General features: G+C 63.5%; 1 protein-coding gene across 1 annotated transcript in view; it reads right to left on the bottom strand.

Moving 5' to 3' along the window:
• Nucleotides 1–14: 14 nt before the first annotated feature.
• The window catches only part of CASZ1 (castor zinc finger 1), a 54,516-nt gene continuing 35,623 nt past the window's right edge, over nucleotides 15–18,907 (bottom strand). The window contains 14 exon segments of the mRNA XM_025857149.2: nucleotides 15–1,779; nucleotides 1,781–2,820; nucleotides 5,620–5,761; nucleotides 5,925–6,076; nucleotides 7,826–7,997; nucleotides 8,730–8,928; nucleotides 10,442–10,780; nucleotides 11,764–11,886; nucleotides 11,990–12,144; nucleotides 13,463–13,526; nucleotides 13,763–13,898; nucleotides 16,192–17,042; nucleotides 17,256–17,428; nucleotides 18,388–18,552. Coding sequence (XP_025712934.2) covers nucleotides 1,714–1,779; nucleotides 1,781–2,820; nucleotides 5,620–5,761; nucleotides 5,925–6,076; nucleotides 7,826–7,997; nucleotides 8,730–8,928; nucleotides 10,442–10,780; nucleotides 11,764–11,886; nucleotides 11,990–12,144; nucleotides 13,463–13,526; nucleotides 13,763–13,898; nucleotides 16,192–17,042; nucleotides 17,256–17,428; nucleotides 18,388–18,552 — 3,777 coding nt within the window. The 3' untranslated portion in view covers nucleotides 15–1,713.

The following is an 18,907-nucleotide window of genomic DNA, read 5'->3' as shown; positions in this document are numbered from 1 at the left end:
CGGACCAAAAAAAAAAAAAAAAGGAAACCAGTGCCCCCTGCCATCTGGGGCTCCCCTTGGAGATCTGTGGGGAGGCTCTGGGTGACAGGCCTCCTCCAGGCTGGGCTTGGCTCTCTCCCTGTGGCTGAGTCTCAGGGTCCCACCTGAGCCAGGCGGGTGGCCAGGACTGGAGACACCGGGAAGCCCTTGTCCCTGTGCCCCCCCCCCCCCCCCCCCGCCCAGCTGGGCTTGGTGACCACATCCACTCCGGGAAGGGGGCACGTTTTGCAAAGGGAAGCAAATCTGGATGGGTTGCACCAGTAAAGAAGCATCCCAAACAAAAAAATAAAAACAAACTGGAAAAAAAAAAAAGCCCTATAAAGCCACACGCATAACCAATAAAGAAAAACTCAAATGTTAACTACAAACTTGTATCAACAGTAATAGTCCTTTTTCCTTGTTTCTACAAAATTCAAGTTAAAAGTTGGAATCACGCAGCTCCCGTCAGTGCTAGTGTGAAGACAGACAGCCTCAAACTGGTAAGGCCTCTAAAATAAATGCGAAACGAAATCCCACGTGAGCGATTGCACTCGGTCTCCAACCTCAGGGCTGGTCCGAGGCGGGCCTGTGCTCTCGCGGCCCGCCTGCCTTTTTTTTTTTTTTTTTTTTGTTCTATGTAGAATAATAACCTTTACAGGAAAAATACTGTACAACTTTCTCGCATTTTTTCCCCCATTTTGAATATTAAAGCCCCAGACAGTGGTATCCTTCCTGTTCTCACCACGTGGGTGGCTGAGACCCCTGACGGGCCCAGCACCCCAGCACCGGCTGCTCTTGGGTTTGGAAGCGGACGCAGCCTCGGCCTCCCCCCCACCGTGGGGGGAGAGGCTGGGGCCTGGGAGTCCCCAGGCGACAGGCCGAGGCGCGCCGCCTCCGGGCCCCAGCCCTTGGGAGCAGACACCAGGGCCGGGCCCTGCAGTGGGGCGCAGCGCCCCGGCCCCCGGCTCGGCTAATTCCGTGAGGTTCCCTGCGCGGTCCCTGCAGTGTCGCCGGCGCTGCTGCCTCTGTCCTGCCCGCCCCCCCCTCCACCCCCCAGGGCCGGGAGGGAGCGTCTTAGCTGCATGAATGGGAGGCCCTGCCAGATGCTACTGCGGCCCGCCTCGGGGAGGGGTGAGGGGAGGGGGTCGCGGTGACTCCCAGCGCCCTTCCCGGTCCTGAGCAATGAGGAATCCCACCGGGCGTGGTCGTGGGGCCCGGGGGTCTCCGGCCGCGGGGAGGGCACGCGCGGGGCGGCTGCCTGGTTATCTGCGCCCACCTCGCCCTCGGGGTGGGGGTGGGGGGGGCCCTGCTCCTCGGTCCCACCCCGGACAAGAGCACCTTCTGTTTCCCTGAAGAAGATCCCCGAAGTGCAGCCAGAGGAGGGTCGCTCGCAGCCGGTCCTTCCGGCCACTGGCCGCGCGCCGCGGGCGGGGTGGGGGCGGCCCGGGAGCACCAGAGGGAGGGGCCCCCCCGCCTCTGTCCTGAGACGGACTCGGGGTCCGGAAGCACCGGCGGGGCCGCCGCCCCGAGCCCCGCAGCAGGGGCGACCTTCTCGCTCTGGACCGAGGGCAGCGTTGCACATAAATAGCATCTCTTACGAAAGGAATCGCGACGGCCACCAGGGTGGGGGGAGGGGCGGGCGAGGCGGCCCCGGGCCCGGTCCCCGCGTGCCCCCCCCACCCCCCGACGGGCCGGCTAGGGCGAGGCTGCGGCGGGTGCAGGGGCCGCCCGCTCCGGGCTCCGCGCCCCGGGCCCCCCCCCCGGCCGCCGCCGCCTCGGGCAGCGACTCGTCCTCTGAGTCGGTGCGCAGGTCCTCGTCGTCGTCCTCGTCGTCGTCGTCGTCCTCGTCGTCGTCGTCGTCCTCGTCGTCGTCGTCGTCGTCCGCCTCCTCCTCGGGCAGCTCCAGCTCCTCTTCCTCGTCCTCCTGCGATGACTCTCCGGCTGTGGGCGCGGGCGCGGGCGCGGCTGGGCTGTCGCGGGGCCCGGGGCCGTCGAGCGGGCCGGGGTCGCCGGGGTCGCCCAGCCCCAGCCCCCCCGGGCCACCGGCGGCGCCGGCAGCGGCGGCGGGCGGCAGGAAGAGCGGGGCAGCCCCCGGCTCGGCGCCCAGCGACAGCGCGCCGTCCAGGCCGATGGCGGGGCCTGGGGAGGCGGCGGGCGGCTCCCCGCGCTCCTGCTTCTCGTGCTTGCGCTTGTGCGAGTCCATCTGCGACATGCCCACGACCGTGTGGCGGCAGCCGGGGTAGGTGCAGTGGAAGTGCGAGCACTTGAGCTTGTACTTGCAGTCGGGCACGGCGCAGTCAGCGCTGGAGCTGAACTGGCAAAAGCCCGCTGCGCTGATCACGTCCTGCTTGCCGTGGTGCTTGCGGTGCGCCGTGACCTTGGTGCTGTCGGTGCAGCGGAAGCGGCAGCGCAGGCAGTGGAAGTGCGTGCTGCTGCCCGAGAAGGGGCAGTCGGCGAAGTGGCAGCGCAGTGAGGCCTTGAAGCGCTTGAAGTCGTCCAGCACCAGGTTGTCCACGCGGTCGTGGTGCTGCGCGTGCTTGTACATGTGCGTGCGCCCACAGAACTTGTAGCCGCAGTTCTCCCGCGTGCAGTGGTAGTGCGTGACCTTGAGCGAGAACTGGCACGCCGCGTCCTTGCAGTCCTCGTAGAGGTCGAAGCGCCGGAAGCCCTCCAGCATCATGCCCTCGTCCAGCATCTTCCGCGAGGAGGCCGTCTTGCGCCGCTTGCCGAAGGGCGACATGTCCTCAATGATCCAGAAGCGCTTCTTGGCCCCAGAGGCTGTCGGCAGGGAGATAGTGTTCCCTGGGGAGGGGCGGGGGGGGGGGTCGGGGCCCCCCCCCCCCACAACTCCCGCCCACAACCCCCGCCCCAGGGCACTATTCCCCGGATCACACACCCACGCCACTGGGTCCCCAGTCCTGGCACCACACGGCCAGAGGGTGCCCCTCGGGGGTCAACGCCTTGGCTTCCCCGGGGGTGGGGGTGGGGGGGGGCTCTGGGGGCCTCTCCCCCTCCCCCTCCCCAGAAGAGCCAGGGAGGCCCCAGGCTTCCCCTCACATCATCCCATGTCTGCAGGATGAGGGCACCGGCATCTGCCTGGGGTGGCAGAGCAAGCAGCCCGGGGCGGGGGCGGGGGGGGCGGTGGGGATGTGGTGGCTGCTTCCCGGCCAGTTTGGGTGGGAAGTGAGGACACGTCCCCGCGCTAATTGAAGCTGAAGGGGGAATCTAGGTCGGCAGAGTATAATTACCCAGGTTGGCCGGGGGCCAGGACACCATCATGTACCCGCCTCTAATGAGGGACAGGCCAGTTCCTTCTCCAGCTGGCTAACCAGTTTCCCCGGCTGCCCACCTGTCTGCACAGGGGACCGGCCTACTTGCAATAGGGATGCCAAGCGCCCCGGGGCTGTTTGGGACTGCAACTCCCTGCCCCGAGGGGCACCCTCCCCCTCATACCAGAAGGTTCTTTAAGGTCTCGTTGGGGTCTTCTGGCCCCAGTCAGCCAGGAGAGGGCAGCTCTGCTGAGGGGCCAGGGCTGGAGCAGGAGCTCAGCCAACAGATGGGTGCCCATCTGTGCCCTCCCTACTGGATGCAACTGCCTCCCTAGACTTAGGATGCCCCATTGCCAGGGCTGCCTGGCCAGCAGCGTGGCTTTGCTTCTGCTATCCCCTTTCAGGGATGCACCGTGGCCCCTACTGCTGCAGGGTGAGGGGCGTGGCACAGGCCACTGGGGAAAGGGCAGCGCTCCTAGCGCTCCTAGCGCTTCCTACCCCACACCCTAGAAACCAGAGAGAAAGCTTCAGGGCCCGGCCGTAGCCAGGGTCAAGGGTGGGCATCCTCCAGGCTTCTCCCATGTGGCTGACGCGTTCAGCCCGCCCTGAACCCGCTTAGAATGCCCAGCTTCCGTGGCACCACTGGGCCGCATCGTCCACTAAGGGAATAGACCCAGTCACCCACCCTTAGCGGGTGAAACCAAGGTCTGCCATGGGGTGGGGGTGCCCAGCAGAGGACAAGGGAGGGTCTGGGGCCAGGAGACCCAGGTGTGTGCGGAGTGGTGGCTGGTACAGGCTTCTGCTTGATTATGGCAGCAGCAGCTTTCCATGGGCTGAATCCCACAAGGCGGGGGACCCCTTGCCCTCTCTCTGCCACACCCCCAGGTCTGGCACAGTACCAGCATGGCACTCAGCAGAATGTGAGGCACAAATGAGTGAGGGAAGGCGCAGAGCCGGGGTGATGAGTACACCCTGGAGGGGAGAGGAGGGCAGGTCTCATCCCTGCAGGGCATCAGATATGTGGGGGGCGGGGGGCTTGAGGGTGGGCGCAGGAGGTGCCTCTGCCATTGAGCACTGCCTGGGGCCTGGGCCACAGAGATTCCCCCCTTCTTCCTGCTTGGCCCCAGGGATGGGGGTTCAGACTGACGTCAGGACCCCGCCTGGACCCAGGGCTGGGCAGGGGTGGAGAGGAGCCGTCCGCAGGGCAGAGACTAGGCTCTCTGGTCTTGGGGGTTGCTGGGCTGTGAGGGGCACAAGGCGGCCCTGACCTCAGGCCGGCAAGGCCACAGGAAAAGGTCAGGCCCCGGGATCACGGCCTTGCGGGTCAGCCGGAGTGACAAACACCGGCGGGAAGGTGTGTGCGAGTTACCTGCAGCGTCCTGAACTAGGGGGGCGTCGCTTTGTACTGGACTTGGAGTGGCAGTGGCGGGCGGGAAGCGGGGTGGGCTGCTGACAGGGTGGCCCAGGCCCCGGGGGGCTCCGAGAGTGGCACTGAGCAGAGAGTATGAGAGACAGGGCGGAGAAAAGAGGCATGGGAGGGAGGGGAGGGGCGCCCGGAGCACGGCCGCTGAGAAGGATGGGGTCAGTGGGGGCGGCGGAGCCACGCGGGCGGCCTGGTCACCGGCGGCGGCAGGAGGAGGAGGAGGAGGAGCCGAGCAGCCTGGAGAGGGCGGAGAAACGCAGGGGGGGGGGGGGGAAGGAAACCAAAACAAAGAAAAAACAAACAAAAAAGAACCCAAATGAGAAACCCAATGGCAGAAGCAAGTATGATATGAAAACACGTGGACAGATGAGCAGAGAGGCGCCACGAGAGAGTGGGGGAGGAGAGAACGGGAGGGGCAGACTGTGCAGGGGGAGGTCACGGTGGGCTCGGGGAGGGCCTGTGGCCAAGCCCAGCGTGGGCGGGAGCCCAGTCTGGGACGACGCCGGCCGCTGGGGGTGCTGGGCCCGGGGCTATGGCAGGTCCCCGGCCTACCTGCCCTCCTGGGTTGGGGGGGGGGTGGCTGTGCTGCTCTGTTCGGTTAGCGCTCAGAGAGGACAAGCCTGGGGTCCTCTCCTGGAAACCGAAGCCAAGGGCTGAGTGCTGGCAGGAGGTGGCCTCTGTGACCCGTGTCCCACAGACCCGCTGGCTCTGCCACACCCAGAGGCTGGCTCTGTCCCCCCTTTGAGGCCACTTGACCATGACCTTCCAGTCCTAAGACCAACCCAGCAGTGCCTTGAGCCTTGGGAGGAGGGGCCTGGCCCAGGCTGGAAGTCTCCGGGGGGGCCCCCCCCTGCGGTCTCTTCCTGGCCTGCTGCTGGCGCCGCCCCAGCTCCCTGGCCACGCACTCACCTGCCGCCGTGCTCTCGTTGCCCACAGGGGTGCTGGAGCAGCTTCGGTCCATGGTGGACGACTCGGAGGACACGGCGCCAGGGCTGCAGCCCGTGTAATCCATGTACTCATCTGTCTCCGTGTCCATCAGGCTTGGGGGGCCCTGAAAGGAAGCGGGGGCGGGGGGCCCTGAGGAAGCTGGGCTGGGGGTCTCGCTGCCTTCAGGGCGGCACGGGCCCCCCACCTGGAAGCAAGAGCGGGACAGGGTGATGCCCTGTCGCCACCCCAGGCGGAGGAGGGAGTGGCGGCCGGCCAGGGGCTCTCACCTGCGAGGGGGGGACGCGATCGAAGTTCTTCCCCAGCATCCTCCGCATGTGCTTCCGGGCATGGGAGGTCATCTGGTGCTTGAGGAGGAAGGAGAACTGGCAGCCCTCCCGGATGCAGTGGAAGTGGCTGTTCACCTGGTTGTACTTGCAGCCTGCGGACACAGCCCCGCCTGGCCGTGAGCACCCCGCACCGGCCAACGCTTGCCGCACCTGCTGCGTGTTGGTGGCCTTCTGCGCACTGGCGTCCGGGGAGAGGGCACGTCTCCCCCAACCCATGGGGGCATTCCTCTGAGGAGGCCTTGTACTCCACCCCACCCCCAGGTGGCAGGAGGGCATGTGACATGGCAGGCTGGGCCCCCCCTCCCCCGCCCCCCCCAATGGAGAGATCCCAGGGCTCCAGACGAGACCCCGATGACCCGTCCGCCAGGTCAGCCCCCTCCCAGCAAGCAAGACATGTCTCCACGTCTCCTCTGGAGAGCCTGGGTGCCTGTCCCCGGACCTGTTTAGGTCTCTGCCCTGCCCCCACCCCACCTCCGCTTGGCTCTGGGCTGAGAACAAACAGAGCCCGGGCAGGGCTGAAGCAGTGTCGGCGCAGGGCAGGTGAAGGCCTGCCCGTTGCCATGGCACCGGGGCTGGCCAGGTGTCTTATATCATCCCCCAGCTTTGTTTGGCCCCAACTACCACCCAAAACCCCCAAAGTTGAGTAAATACGGACAGCTAGGGAGCACCCCAACACCCGTAAGCTGAGCCTGAGGACAGCACAGGCCAGCGAATGTTGACCTCTGTTGCCACAGTTACCAACCCTCTCCCAGACCGTGAATTCTTTTTGAATTAATACTTGAAAGAAAGGTTTGTTTCCTGCCCTTTTCTGGCAGTTGCCCTGAGTAGCTCACCCTTCCCTTCTGGAAGGGCCAGTCTGCAGACGCAGCAGCCCCACCTCTGGTCCCCCAAGGCCCTGCTGCTCCAGCCACCTGAATCCCAGCAGACCCGGCCTGCAGCCCAGATGTCTGCCCCGCCTGCCTCGGGGCCACCTGCCTTCCAGTTTCCAGTTTGTTCCTGGCAGATTCCAGCCCCACATCTGCAGGCCCAGGAACATGTGGCTCCGTCGTGGGGCACGTGGGTGGGCTCTGCCCTCTGCCCGCTCATCCCAGAGCCCCCTCCCCAAAAGGCATCCCCCAGGGCAAGCTGGGGCCAGGGAGCGACTCGGGGGGCCCTGGGTCGGGGGCTGTGGACGGCTTCCCGGCTGAGGCCCCAGCTCTCACAGCAGACTCCGTTCCCTGGCATCTGCTGCTAAGCTCAGGGCACGTGTGGCCCAGGTTGCAGATGCTCTGGGCTGACCTGCAGCGTACCTGCTTGTCCCACCAGATCCCTGCCACTAAGCACGGTGCTGGCCAGAGCAGACGCCCCAAACCCTTACTGCCACCACCCCCCACCCCGCCACCTCCTGCAGCAGCACGCTCTGCACGCAGCCATTCCTCAATAAACATCTGCTGCACGAACACACGAGCAGACAGAGCAGGGTCCGTCCTGGACAAAGCCCTTGTAGTGCAAGCCCTGGAAAGAGATCCCAGGGCGGGTCACTTCAGGAGCTCCTACGTTACAGGCACGGCCTCGAGGGAAAAGGAAAGAACACCGGGTTCAGGGTCTGACTCTGCCCATGTGGCATTTTCCTCGGGGGGAGGGGGTGGTGGCTGGAGTGCTCTGAGTCACCCCCGCCCCTCTTCCTGGGCTCTTTGTGTTGGACAGTGTTGCCCACGTGACAATTCCTAGCCTGTGAGATCTGGGACGTTTTTAAAGAACTGTGGAGCCTGAGAGGCAGGGACAAGAGGTGGGTACTGGGAAAGGGGGTCGAGGCTGCACCCCTGCCGCAAGCCACCACCCCCAGTCCCGGCTGCAAGTACCTAGCCTGCCACACTCCTCACGCTTGGTGAAGTACTTGAACCCGTTGGCTGCCCGCCGCTCGGCCTTCTCGTGCTTCTTTATGTGCCATGGCAACTTGGTGGTGATATTGGTCACGAAGTAGCAGCCAGTCCGGAGGCAGTGGTAGTGTCCACGCATCCGGAACTCACAGTGCTGCGGGGAGGGGCAGGGGGGTCAGGAGCAGGCGGACAGCCTCCGTGAGCTCCCACCTGGCCCCCGCCTCTGGGCCATGGTAGGCCCTCCTCCGTGCTCAGAATCAGGAATCGGGTACAGACCTTTCACGTGTGCAAAAGCAGTATTGTCCCTTTTGTCATTTGACTGAAACATCCAATCTGGTGAGCTTGCCAACTGCCTCCCATCCCACACCCAGAGCAGACATCACTAATCTATCCCCGCACTCTCTCTGCATCGCCCAGCTCTGGGATCAGATTCCTTCTCAAGGCGCTCTACCAGACAGCCTCTACCAGTCTCAGGGTAGGCCTTTATTAAGGTGAACTTGATCTGCCCTTCCTGTCTGGGGCACGGACAATTGAATCTCTAGCTGCCTAGTGGGCCTAGAATTGTAAAATTCTAGGCGTGTGGGGAGAGGGAGCCCAGTTCCAGGACGGGCGGAATGATGCCAAGTGTAGAGCAGCTGTCCAGCATGACGTCCCCACTGAGGGCCGGGATGACATGATAGACCTCACCAATGGAGCCCCAGTCTGGACCCCTGCCCAGGGGCCTCCAGGGGCCAACAGTGCCCTTTCCAGGGACGGGAGGAGGCCAATTCAAAACGGGCGTGAGAAACGGAATCCCTGCCAGGAGGAGCTGGTCCCGGGCCCTGCCCCCCGCCCCGTGCTGACCCCCACACCCCCGGCCCTGCCCCCGCCCCCTCCCTGTGCTGACCTGGTTGGGACAGAGACACTGAAGTGAGTAGTACGCGAACTGGTCTCGCACGTTCACCAGGTTGTTGTTGGGGTTGATGTGGTCCAGGCAGTGCGACTCGGCCTTGCCCGAGGTTTTGCAGACATACTTGCAGTTCCCAAAGAGACAGTGGAAGTGGAACTTGCTGGCATACTTGCAGTCCGTTGCGAGACAAGGATCGCTGGAATGAAACCACAGCCCAGAAGGTCATTGGCATTCCCAGGGCCCTCCACACGGACATCCTGACATTTGTCGTGTTGGGGTTCTGCTCCCTCATCCCCTGGGGTGCAGCCCAGAGGACTGGCCCCTGGGCTGCCCTCCTCCCGCACCACAAGTGGCTTTGGCCAGAGGAGACTACAGATCCCAGCATGCATTCCTGCCTTCTTTTTGGAGCTCGGATGGTGCAGGAAGGATTGCAGTGTGCAGGCTGCCCAGAGCATTGCATGCTGGGACACGTAGTTTCCATGGCCACACCTCAGGATTATAGATAAGGACGGCTGCAGTAACCTCTTGGATGTGAAACAGAGAGAGGGCGCTGCCAGCCCTGGCGGGGGGCCAGTGAGGGCCTGGCAGGCCTGGCACGGGCACTGCCCTGGGTGTGGCTGACTGACAGGGTGCAGATGGGTGGGCAGCCCTACCAGGAAACTCTGCTACCACGAGGCCTCGACCAGTGGGGATGCGTGCCTGGTGTCAGGTGCTGCCGAGGCGCAAGGCTGCCGGGGGCCCCCCAGGGTCGGCCCAGGGCGTGGGGCTCCTGCCCACTCAGAGAACCTCACAGGCCAGCTGAGTGGTGGAGCTTGGGGGGCGGAGGGGTGCTGGGCCGAGCCCCCCCCCCCCGCCCCATGCCAGCCTACCCAGGGAGCAGCAGCCCTGTCCCACGGCCTGCCCCACTGGGCGGCAGACAGGCGCCGAGGATGCTGTGCCGCAGCCTTCGGCCCTGGCCGCCCCCACGGCCACCGCGGGGTGGGAACCCGACCGCACTGGGGAAACTAAGAGGGTTGCCGCTGAGGGCGAGGGGGACCGGAGAAAGCTCAGGGAGGGATGGGGAGGAGCGCAGGTCCCCTTCCATGCCGCAGGCCCAGCCCCAGGTGCTCAGAGAGGGAGGACAGCTGCCGCTCAGGCGGTGTGTGTTCACATCCAATTTATTACTTTTATTGAGAACAGGAAGCCGCACATGTAACGATACAGAGTCACCGTTCTCGCCACAAGGCGCCACCACCATCCAGTGAGGAAGGGCCCTTCCACCCCTGAGAGCTCAGGCCATCGTGCAGATGGGCGCGGGCCTGGGGGGGGGGGACGCCTAGCCCCCTCGCCCCCCACCCATGACTTCGCTTGCCCCGCAGAGGCTCGGCCGTGGGCGCGAGCCACAGAGACCCACAAGGAGGCCCAGGGCGAGATGCGGCCCACCACTCCCAGCCCACCCAAACGGGTCCTCACAGTGTCACCACTGCCCCTCGGGAACAGCGGCCGCCACACCCCACCCCCCCAGCTGGCCGCTCTGGGAACAGGCAGGGAAGGCCAGAGAAGCAGCATCTTTGGCTAGAAGGCCATTGCCCGATGAGTGTCCCAGAGAGGCTGGGGACAGCCAGGGCTAAGTGCAGGGTGAGGAGCAGAACCTCTGCGGCTGCCCTTACTAGAACCTACTCCCGAGACACGCGGGGGACACGGGACTCCCGGCTCATCGAGGGACTCACTTCTCCTGGAACTGCAGGAATCCGGGTTTGACCTGGGGCTTGGCGTTTTCTAGAGAAGTCGTTGCCAAGGGTGAAGTGGGCAGGTGAGGCACTGACGCTGGAATCTGAGGCATCTGGGGTATGGTGGAAGCGAGCTGCTTCCAGGCAAGCAGCGTGGGGGTGGAGGGCACGGCGGCCGGGCTGGGAGTGGGACCTTCCAGAGAGGAAACCGTGGCTGTGGTGACAGGAGGTGCTGGAGGGGACGAGGGGGCCAAGGCAGGTTTGGTCTCCGCAGCCGAGGCGGGGAAGGAGGCCTCTGTGTTTCCCTTCACTGCTCCTCCCTCCGTCCGGAAGTGAAAGCTGCAACAGGCAGAAGCCACGTCTCAGGTGGGGAGTGACGAGGGCCCCGAGCAGGTAGCCTTTCCGGGGGTCTGACCCCATCACAAGCCTAGGGGCCCAGTGTCCCCCTCCCCCCCTCCCCCCGCAGTCCCCAGTCCTAGGCGTGACCCTACCAGGAAGGAAGGACTGACAACAAATGGCCGTATCCTCTGGTCCTCAACTTGGGCTCCTGGCTCGGCCCTAACTGTACCTTCCTACATGTGACCTTCCTGCTATGGCTGTCCCTAGCTCCTCCTACACAGAGCGGGGCGCGGTGGTGGGGGAGACAGGGACAGCAGGCCCTGGTGCACGAAGTCCGTGCTTCCAGAATCTGCTCTGAGAATTAAAGGCGGTTCTCAGCCTTCGAAGTTGGCTCTTCTGCAGACTAGCAGCTTGGGCTGCCTAAGCAGTGAGCAGAGCCTGAGCGAGGGCCCAGCAGCCTCGGTCTGTTTTAAATGTCGACAAGTTCTGGGTTCAATTATGCTAGGTGGCTGGCCTGCTGCTTTTCAGCTCAATGGGTTTACAAATTAATTTCCTTATTTTTAGGTCAAAGAGAATCTACTAGTCTACAATACTGTGGCTGGGAAAGGTCTTCACCTAGGGTCCCTGCCTGGGTCAGAGCGGGGTCTCTCCGGCTAACTCTGCAGGGAACATGTGTGGTCAGGCTGCCGGCTGCACTGGGCGGGGGGGCAGAAGCAGACCTTGCTCCGGGTCTCTAAGTGGGGCCTGGATGGGCTCAGAAGACCCTGCTAGGGGTCTTCCCTGAGCAGGTGGAAGGGCGGGGAAGCCTGCCTTTTTTTCAGGCAGTACCTTCTAAGAAGCCAGCTCAGCTTCTGAGGTCTGGTGGGAGCTGCACACGGGTGTCTGCTTGGAAAGCAGCTAGAGGGGCCACGCAGCCCAGAGCCTAGAGACTGGCTGGGATGAATGAGGCTAGGTTGCCATGGGCCCCGGGGACCCCCACTCACTTGGCGTGCTTGATGGCCCCGTCCAGGGTGCTGAAAAGCGCACCGCACTCCTCCACCACACAGTGGAAGTGGGCCTTGTGAAGGAAGTCACACTGGGCATCACAGAAGTCCTTGGTGCCAAACCTGGCAGAGGAACCGGTGGTCAGAGGAAACCCTGGGGTACTGGCCACCACGACGGGTGGGCGTGGCCCTCCCTGCTCCTTTGCTCTGCCAGGAAGCCCCTCACCTTCGAAGGTACACCTTCCAGGGCTCGGCCAGTTTCTCCTGAACCAGCGCCTTCACAGCCTTGCCCAGGAAGGGCGAGGACTCCATGGCGGCGCTGCCCTCCACTTCCGTCTTGATGTTCAACAGGCTGCCGAGGTTGGGGTTGCCCTGAGACATCTGCGAAGAGCACAGGGGCCGTGCTTGAGGCTGGGGACCTCAAGACGCAAACGTGGCCGCGCTGGGAGCAGCAGCAGCTCTGGGCCACTCGGGCCTCTTGCAACGGACCAGAGCCATGGGAGAGGAGAGGAGGCCTGGCCCCACGAGGCTCTGGCCATAGCCGAGCCTGCTCTGAATGAACGCTGCCCCAGGCAACATGCAGCACTACCCTGGCCCCGTGGAGATGCCAGGGCTCCTCCACACAAACCCTGTGGTGCTAAGATCCATCACTCAAGCTAAGGCCAAGACTCTGGGCACATACTCCAGCCTAGCTTTTCCCAGACTTCGTGGCTCCCTGGTTATTTTCCTGCCAGGTTTTCAAAAGAAGTGCAGGAGGAGGAGGGGGGGGATCCCCTATGAATTCCTTGAGAACAAGAGAAGGCACACAAAGGAGGAGCAGAGAGGGAGGGAGGGAGGCTCACGGGGTGAGATCAAGATGGCTCACTGCTGCTGGGCCCCGGAGGGGGAGTGGGGAGGGGGAGCCCGTGTAAAGGCTCGACCCACATGGGGCGCGGGGCCCTGACAGGAAGGATCGAGGGGGTGCGGGGGGCAGTGATCCGAGAAGGGAAAAGGAGAGCAAGAGAGCTAGGAGGGAGGGAGGGAAGGCGGAGGGCACAGGGCCTGCGGCGGAGGGCAGAGGGTAGCAGGGGGCTCCTTCCCCAAGGGCCCAGCCGGGACCCCCACCCGTGAGGTCCGGCCGGGGCCCAGCTCCCTCAGCAGTCACTTGTGTGCGGTAACCAAATTAATCTTGCTGTAGTCAAATTTATCATGTGAAGGGGGAAAATATATTTGAGATGATGTATAATTTACAAAGACCCTGCATTATTTAAAATAAATATTCTGGAGCGACCTCTGCAGAAGGCGTCCGAGACCATTACTCAACCCGAAAAGTGGAAATTGATGCTTTGCTCCCACTTTAGGGCCCCTCCCCCACCCCTTTTTAAACAAACAAAAAAATATATAAAATAAATAAATAAAATTAATAACTGAGAGCGGAAGAAGTTAGAGGGCTCTGGAAAAGCTTTTGGAGCCCTCCATCTGAAAGGAAAAAAAGGGTGTCAGAGGCTGGAATATATTTCTTCAGCCAGTTCATTAAATTAATTTGTAAGCAGGGGCTCTGAAATTATATCCGATGAAAAATGGCCTCAAAATTTAAATGGTACAAACTCATCTTATTAGAGGCAAAACATTAAAAAACAAACACATCCCCCCCACCCCCCAGCATAGCTTTAATTTCTCTGGGTGGGGGAATGGGAGGCGTGTGATGGATGGTTCTTACCTTATTCATAAGCGAGGATAAAAGAGATGAATTTGCCGGGACTGCGTGGCCATTTGATTCATTGCTGGAACACACAAACCAAGGGGCTTTAGCTTGGATGTACGTGGGACTGAGCCCAGATACTCACCCTTCCCAGCCCATCCCTTGGGCCCCCACCCCGCCTGTTACATCTGCCTGGGCAGGACGATGACCCCCGCTAGGAGGAGTCGGCCCCTGGCCTCTGTGTGGTGTGCCTCCAGGGGTGCTGTCCCAGAGCCTCCTGCTGTGGAGCAGAACTGGGAGGCCCCAGCCTCGCCTCACCTGGGCTCCTTCACAGTCAGGTCTAAACTGCGGTCCTGGGAGGCCTCGTGGGGAACCGGGGTGCCAGTGTCCTCACCGGGCTCCTGCTTCACCGGGGCCATGGGGAACCTGGCAGGGGCGGCCTGCTGCCCGCTTCCTACAGGGGAGGGGAGGGAAGATGGTGTTAGAGGGGCACAAACCGGAACCCCCCCCATCGCCCAGCAGGGAGGGCAGTGGGCTGGGTGGGCTGGGGCCCTGGGGGAGCCCTGGTTGCTGGTCAGCGATTCTCCCCACTGACATGATCGCTTGTGACGCTTACCCCTGTGTGGCAATTCTTCAAGTGATAATTATTGCAAAATTATGTCAAAGTTGTCCTGGCTCAGGGCCTCCTGGAGGAGAAGGGCGGGAGGCTGGGGAGGGGGCTGGCACGGGGGTGGGGGCCCTTCATTTTCTCCGCCGACTGTCATCGTCAATTTGTGGGGCTGCCGCTTAGGCTTTTATTAAAGACTCTGTTAATGCTGAGGGAAAGTGGCAGATCTAGACTGGGAGCTGCGCCCCCTCTGCAGGTCCCCGGCCCACTGTTGCCGGGGCGACGGCCCTGCCTTCCACTGAGCATGCCTAGGAGGGGCATCTGCTGTGTCAGGGCTATGGAAGCTGACAGCCAATCAGAGCGGTTCAAACTATGTGACCTCGCCCGTCAAGCTGTCCAGGGCAGGGATAGGAGGCCCACTTGGGCCGGGTTGGGCTGGACCGGGGCTAGGTGGGAGCTGGTGGGGTGCCGCCACTGGAGGAAAGGCTGGAGCGGGGTGGACAGAGGACCGAGCAGAGCAGGGGCAGAAGAAGCTGCTGACAGGAGCGTGTCCACCGAGCCCTTCTCCACAATCCCCAAGTGGCTGAAATACTGCCCTGCCCCAAGGCGCTGCGGCTGACGGAGGCCTGCTTCACAGGCAGCAAGTGGCATTTTATTAAAAAATAAAGGAAAATGGGCCTCCTCCCCTTCCTTGCCCTTTCTTTTGGGGGAAGGAGATTTTTCTAATGAAAAGGAAGAAGTTGCCAGTCTGGCCACGGAGCTCCACGTGGCCCTGAAGCAGCTGGCCAGAGGGGCATGGCCCCCGGGGCAGTCCTGCTGTCCGTCCCATGCCCGGAATGGAAGGTGCGTCTGTCTCGCCACTTCCAGCTGACAGGAGTGTCCCACTGGGGACAGCCGAGTTTTTGGAACTCAGCGTCCACATGCCGGTAGCTCCCCAAAGTCACTTGCCCAAGGTCCCCCAGGATACGGCCTGGCCCCCTTGCCAAGCACTGGCAGGCCCTCCGGGAGGTCTGGGCAGATCCCTGGGCTAGGCCACAGGGACCTTAGGGCTTGGCTGGTCTCGAGATGACCTCACAGAGGAGCAGGGCGCTCGGGCTCAGGAGTCGGACCACCAAGGTCCAAGTCCAGACTTGGCCCCCTCCTAGCTGTGTGCCCGGGAGCAGACTATCCGCACTGGTCCTTCAGCTCCACAAGGCAGGACTCTGCCTCCCTGTGTGTCCCCAGCACCAGCCAGCTGCCTGGCCCTCGGCAAGCACAGCGGTTGTTGAATGAGTGGACGAAGTGACAGCTGACTTTTGTCACAGGGGACAGGGGAGAAGAGCCAGGTAAACAGAAAAGCCGAAGAGCTCCAGAGACACAGAAGACATTTAAAAAGAGTGGAAAACGTGAGAGAGGAGAACCGTGCCCCTCGGCGAGCCAGAGGGAGGGTGGAGGTGTGAGCAGGAGGCTCCAGCTGCGTAGTCCAACATGGCAGCAGCTGGGCAGGTGTGACTCAGTTATCCAATAGAAATCCAGTTCCCTGGTCACATGGCCAATTTCAAGCGCTCAACAGGAACCTGTGACTAGCGGCTGCCATACTGGACAGCGCAGAACAGAACGTTTCCGTGGTCGCAGAAAGTTCTACCAGATGGCACTGATTGAGGGGGAGAGACTGGAAGGATGTCCTCGGCTTCGAGGGGCTGGCCAGGTGTGAATCCCAAGCATCCCTGAAGTCTGGCCACCCCACTGGACTCCTGCCCCCTCCCGGTGACACAGAGGGGGGCCCTAGGGAAACGTGGGGTCCCAGGACTGCTCTCATCAGGGGCTGGACTCGGGACGAGGTGGGGTGAGAAGTCAGGGCAGTGGGTGAGGACCAACTGCCCCCAGGATGTGAAGGCTTAACCGCCTCCACTTCACAGATGAAAGACCAGGGCTGCCTGCAGGTGCAGGCCAGAATGAGAGGCCCCCAAGAGCAAATAAACGGTAGGAGACAGAGACCAGGCAAGATGGGGGGCTGGGCGGGCAGGGGCCATGGGTGCAGGAGTAGAAAGGCACTTTGCCAGTCTCCACCCTCACTCCCCCTCTGCTCCGCAACCCGAGGCTGTGGGTTCCCGGGGTCTGCGGGCTGCCTGCTTCCTGGGGCAGGGCCTGGCCTGCTCACCTGGGTCAAAGGTGGCAGAGGGCTTGAGGGCGGCGGCGGCCAGCCTGGCCATCATGGGTGAAATGAGGCCCTTGCTCGCCGAGATCCTTTCCATGATGGAGGCGGGGGGCACCGGGACGGAGGAGGCAGCCGCCTGGGCAGAGTCGCCGGCTCCCGAGGCAGCCAGAGCAGGCGTGTCAGCGGCTGCTGAGGCCGCCGCCCCCGATGACATGGCACCCAGCAGGCCAGGGGCGCCCACGGGCAGGGAGGCGCCGCTCCGAGCCGACAGGATGGGGAAGTAGGGGGCGGCGGTGGGCAGGCCTGAGTTGGAGAGGGCCAGCGCCAGCGGGATGGAAGCGGGCAGGCCCTGGGACAGGAGCCCCGAGATCTTGCTGTTGGGAGGCTTGGCGGCGCTGGGCACGGCCTCGGCGGTGGCGGTGGCGGCGGCGGCAGCGGCCAGGGAGGCGGAGGACTGCTGGCTGGTCGGGGAGGCGCTCAGGCTGGAGTTCTTGCTGCTCAAGGCCGAGAAGTCGACCAGGTCGTCGTTGCTTGACTCCTCGTGCTCTGTGTCCTTGGCGCCCAGCAGGGAGGCCGGCAGCCCCAGCACGCCCGAGGAGCGGACGTGCCTGCGCTCGTGCTTGCGCTTGTGGGAGGTCATCTGGCTGGTGGAGGTGAAGGTGAAGCCGCAGCCAGCGCGGATGCAGTGGAAGTGGTTGGTGGCCTTGCTGTACACGCAGCCCTCGTACCTGCACTCCTCGTACTTGTAGAACTTCTTGAAGCCGTCCTTGGCGTATGCGTCGTCCTTGATGTGGTAGCTCTTGTGCTTCTCGATGTCACACTTGTTCTTGAAGGTGAACGTGCAGCCGGGGCGCCTGGACGGGACATTGGGAGCCTGTCGCAGGGCCTCGGGGGGCCTGGAGGTGGTCCTGCCCTGCTCCCACCCTGGCCCCAGTGCGGGGTGGGGGGAGCCCAGGAGGAGTTTCTGGGCAGCCCCCCACCCCTGTATGGCCCACGTCTCTGTGTCCATCCTTCCCCCCTCCCCCCCCCCCCGACCAGGAAGCCTCCCTGGCTGGCGCCCCGCTTACCTGCAGTGGAAATGGGTGGTCTTCTGCCCGTAGAACTGGCAGTCGGCTGTGCCGCAGTCCTCGGTGGCTCGGAAGCGCTGGAAGCCATCGTTGATGAGCTGGGTGTTCTTCTTGTGGAAGTTCTCGTGGGTCATCACGTCTGACGTGCTGGTATACACCTTGTTACAGCCCACCTGCAGACAGGACGACCGTCAGGGCAACTGAGGCCAGGCACCCCAGGGCCCAGGTCAGAGCAGCCATGCTGCTGGCCAGTGACCTCCCTGCTCAGGGGGGCTTCGGCCCCATAAACATCCCCCTGGGCGGTGGAGAGCTTCTAACAACCCCTCCGGCCCTCCAGGCCTCGCCTGTGCTCAGGGTCGGGTTGTCTTCAGGGCCCCTGGATGCCTCCCGGCACAGGTGTGGCAGTCTAGCCCCACAGGAGGTGAGTTTGGGGTCCTCATCGGTGGTTCTCCCTCCAAAGCCCCTGGCGGTGGGCAGGGCTGGACCTGGGGGGCCTGGCGGTCACCTTCAGCCCAGGGACTCACTTCGTGGACAGTTCCTGGCACAGGGCCCTCCCCACCCCACCCGGGCTGGGCCAAGGCAGGCAACGTGGCCATATTGAGTAAAAACCAGTGGAATCTGAGCACTCTTGAAGGCTGGGCTGTGCCAGTGTCTGCACCATCTCAGGGCCCGGAGAGTGAGCCCCCCTCTCCTCCCGGCCCAGGTTGTTCCACGGAGCCCATAACAACCCCCTGACAAATACCGGGGGAGGCGCGCCGGCTGCTATTTGCAACCCCCAGTCGCTCCCCCCTGGACCTGACACCTTGAAAAAGCCCAGACTCTGCGTGGCATTAAAACAGAAAATTAAACAAAAACCTCCTCAGGAACCATTTGCAATGCGGCTCTTGGTGTTAAAGCCTGAAAAATGTTGGTCTATATAAACAGCTCCCTGAATTGCACCCGCACCAAGTATGGCCATGGGGCCGGCCCCCGGCCCGCCCGACGCTGCCCCCCGCCTGCCCGACACTGCCCCTCGGCCTGCCCGCCCGCCCGACACTGCCCCCCGGCGCTGCACCCCGCCCGCCCGACACTGCCCTCCAGCCTGCCCGCCCCCGCTCCCCCGCCACGCTGGCCCCCGGGGCGGGCGGGGCACCTGCATGCAGTGGTAGTGGGTGCTCTTCCCGTTGAGGTGGCAGCCGTGGTAGTAGACACTGCAGTCGTCCAGTGGGCTGAAGCGCATGAAGCCGTGCTGCAGGGAGTTGTCACGCTTCTTGTGCATGTTGTAGTGGCGGATCACGTCCTGCTTGCTTGTGAACCTCTGCGAGACAGTGCCGCGTGGGTCGGGGCCAGTCCCCCCACCCCGCCCAGACCACTGGCCCCTTGGCTGTCCCCGGGAGTAATCCTGTCTGGGGTGGAGGCAGCCCGTGTGGCCTCCGGGCCAGCACAGGAGACAGGAGACGGAGCTATTCCAAAGGCTCTGGAGCCCCCACCCCCACCCCGATCCTGCCCTGGCCTCCCACCAGGCTCCGGGCAGTCATGCCCAGGAGCAGAGAAGCCGAAGCGGGCCCAGCCCTTCAGGCAGGGGCTCTGATGGGTGATGACTCCTTTTGCCCAGGACCACTGACGGGCTGTGCCAGCGCAAGCTCCCTGGTGAGCAAGAGGGACAACCTGCT

Source organism: Callorhinus ursinus, unplaced genomic scaffold, assembly GCF_003265705.2.
Source record: "Callorhinus ursinus isolate GAN/ISIS: 27379988/994484 unplaced genomic scaffold, GSC_fseal_2.0 scaffold18, whole genome shotgun sequence".
Taxonomy (NCBI): Eukaryota; Metazoa; Chordata; class Mammalia; order Carnivora; family Otariidae; genus Callorhinus; species Callorhinus ursinus.
The sequence above is the reverse complement of the archived record's forward strand: the minus strand, read 5'-3'. Positions and strand labels throughout refer to the sequence as shown.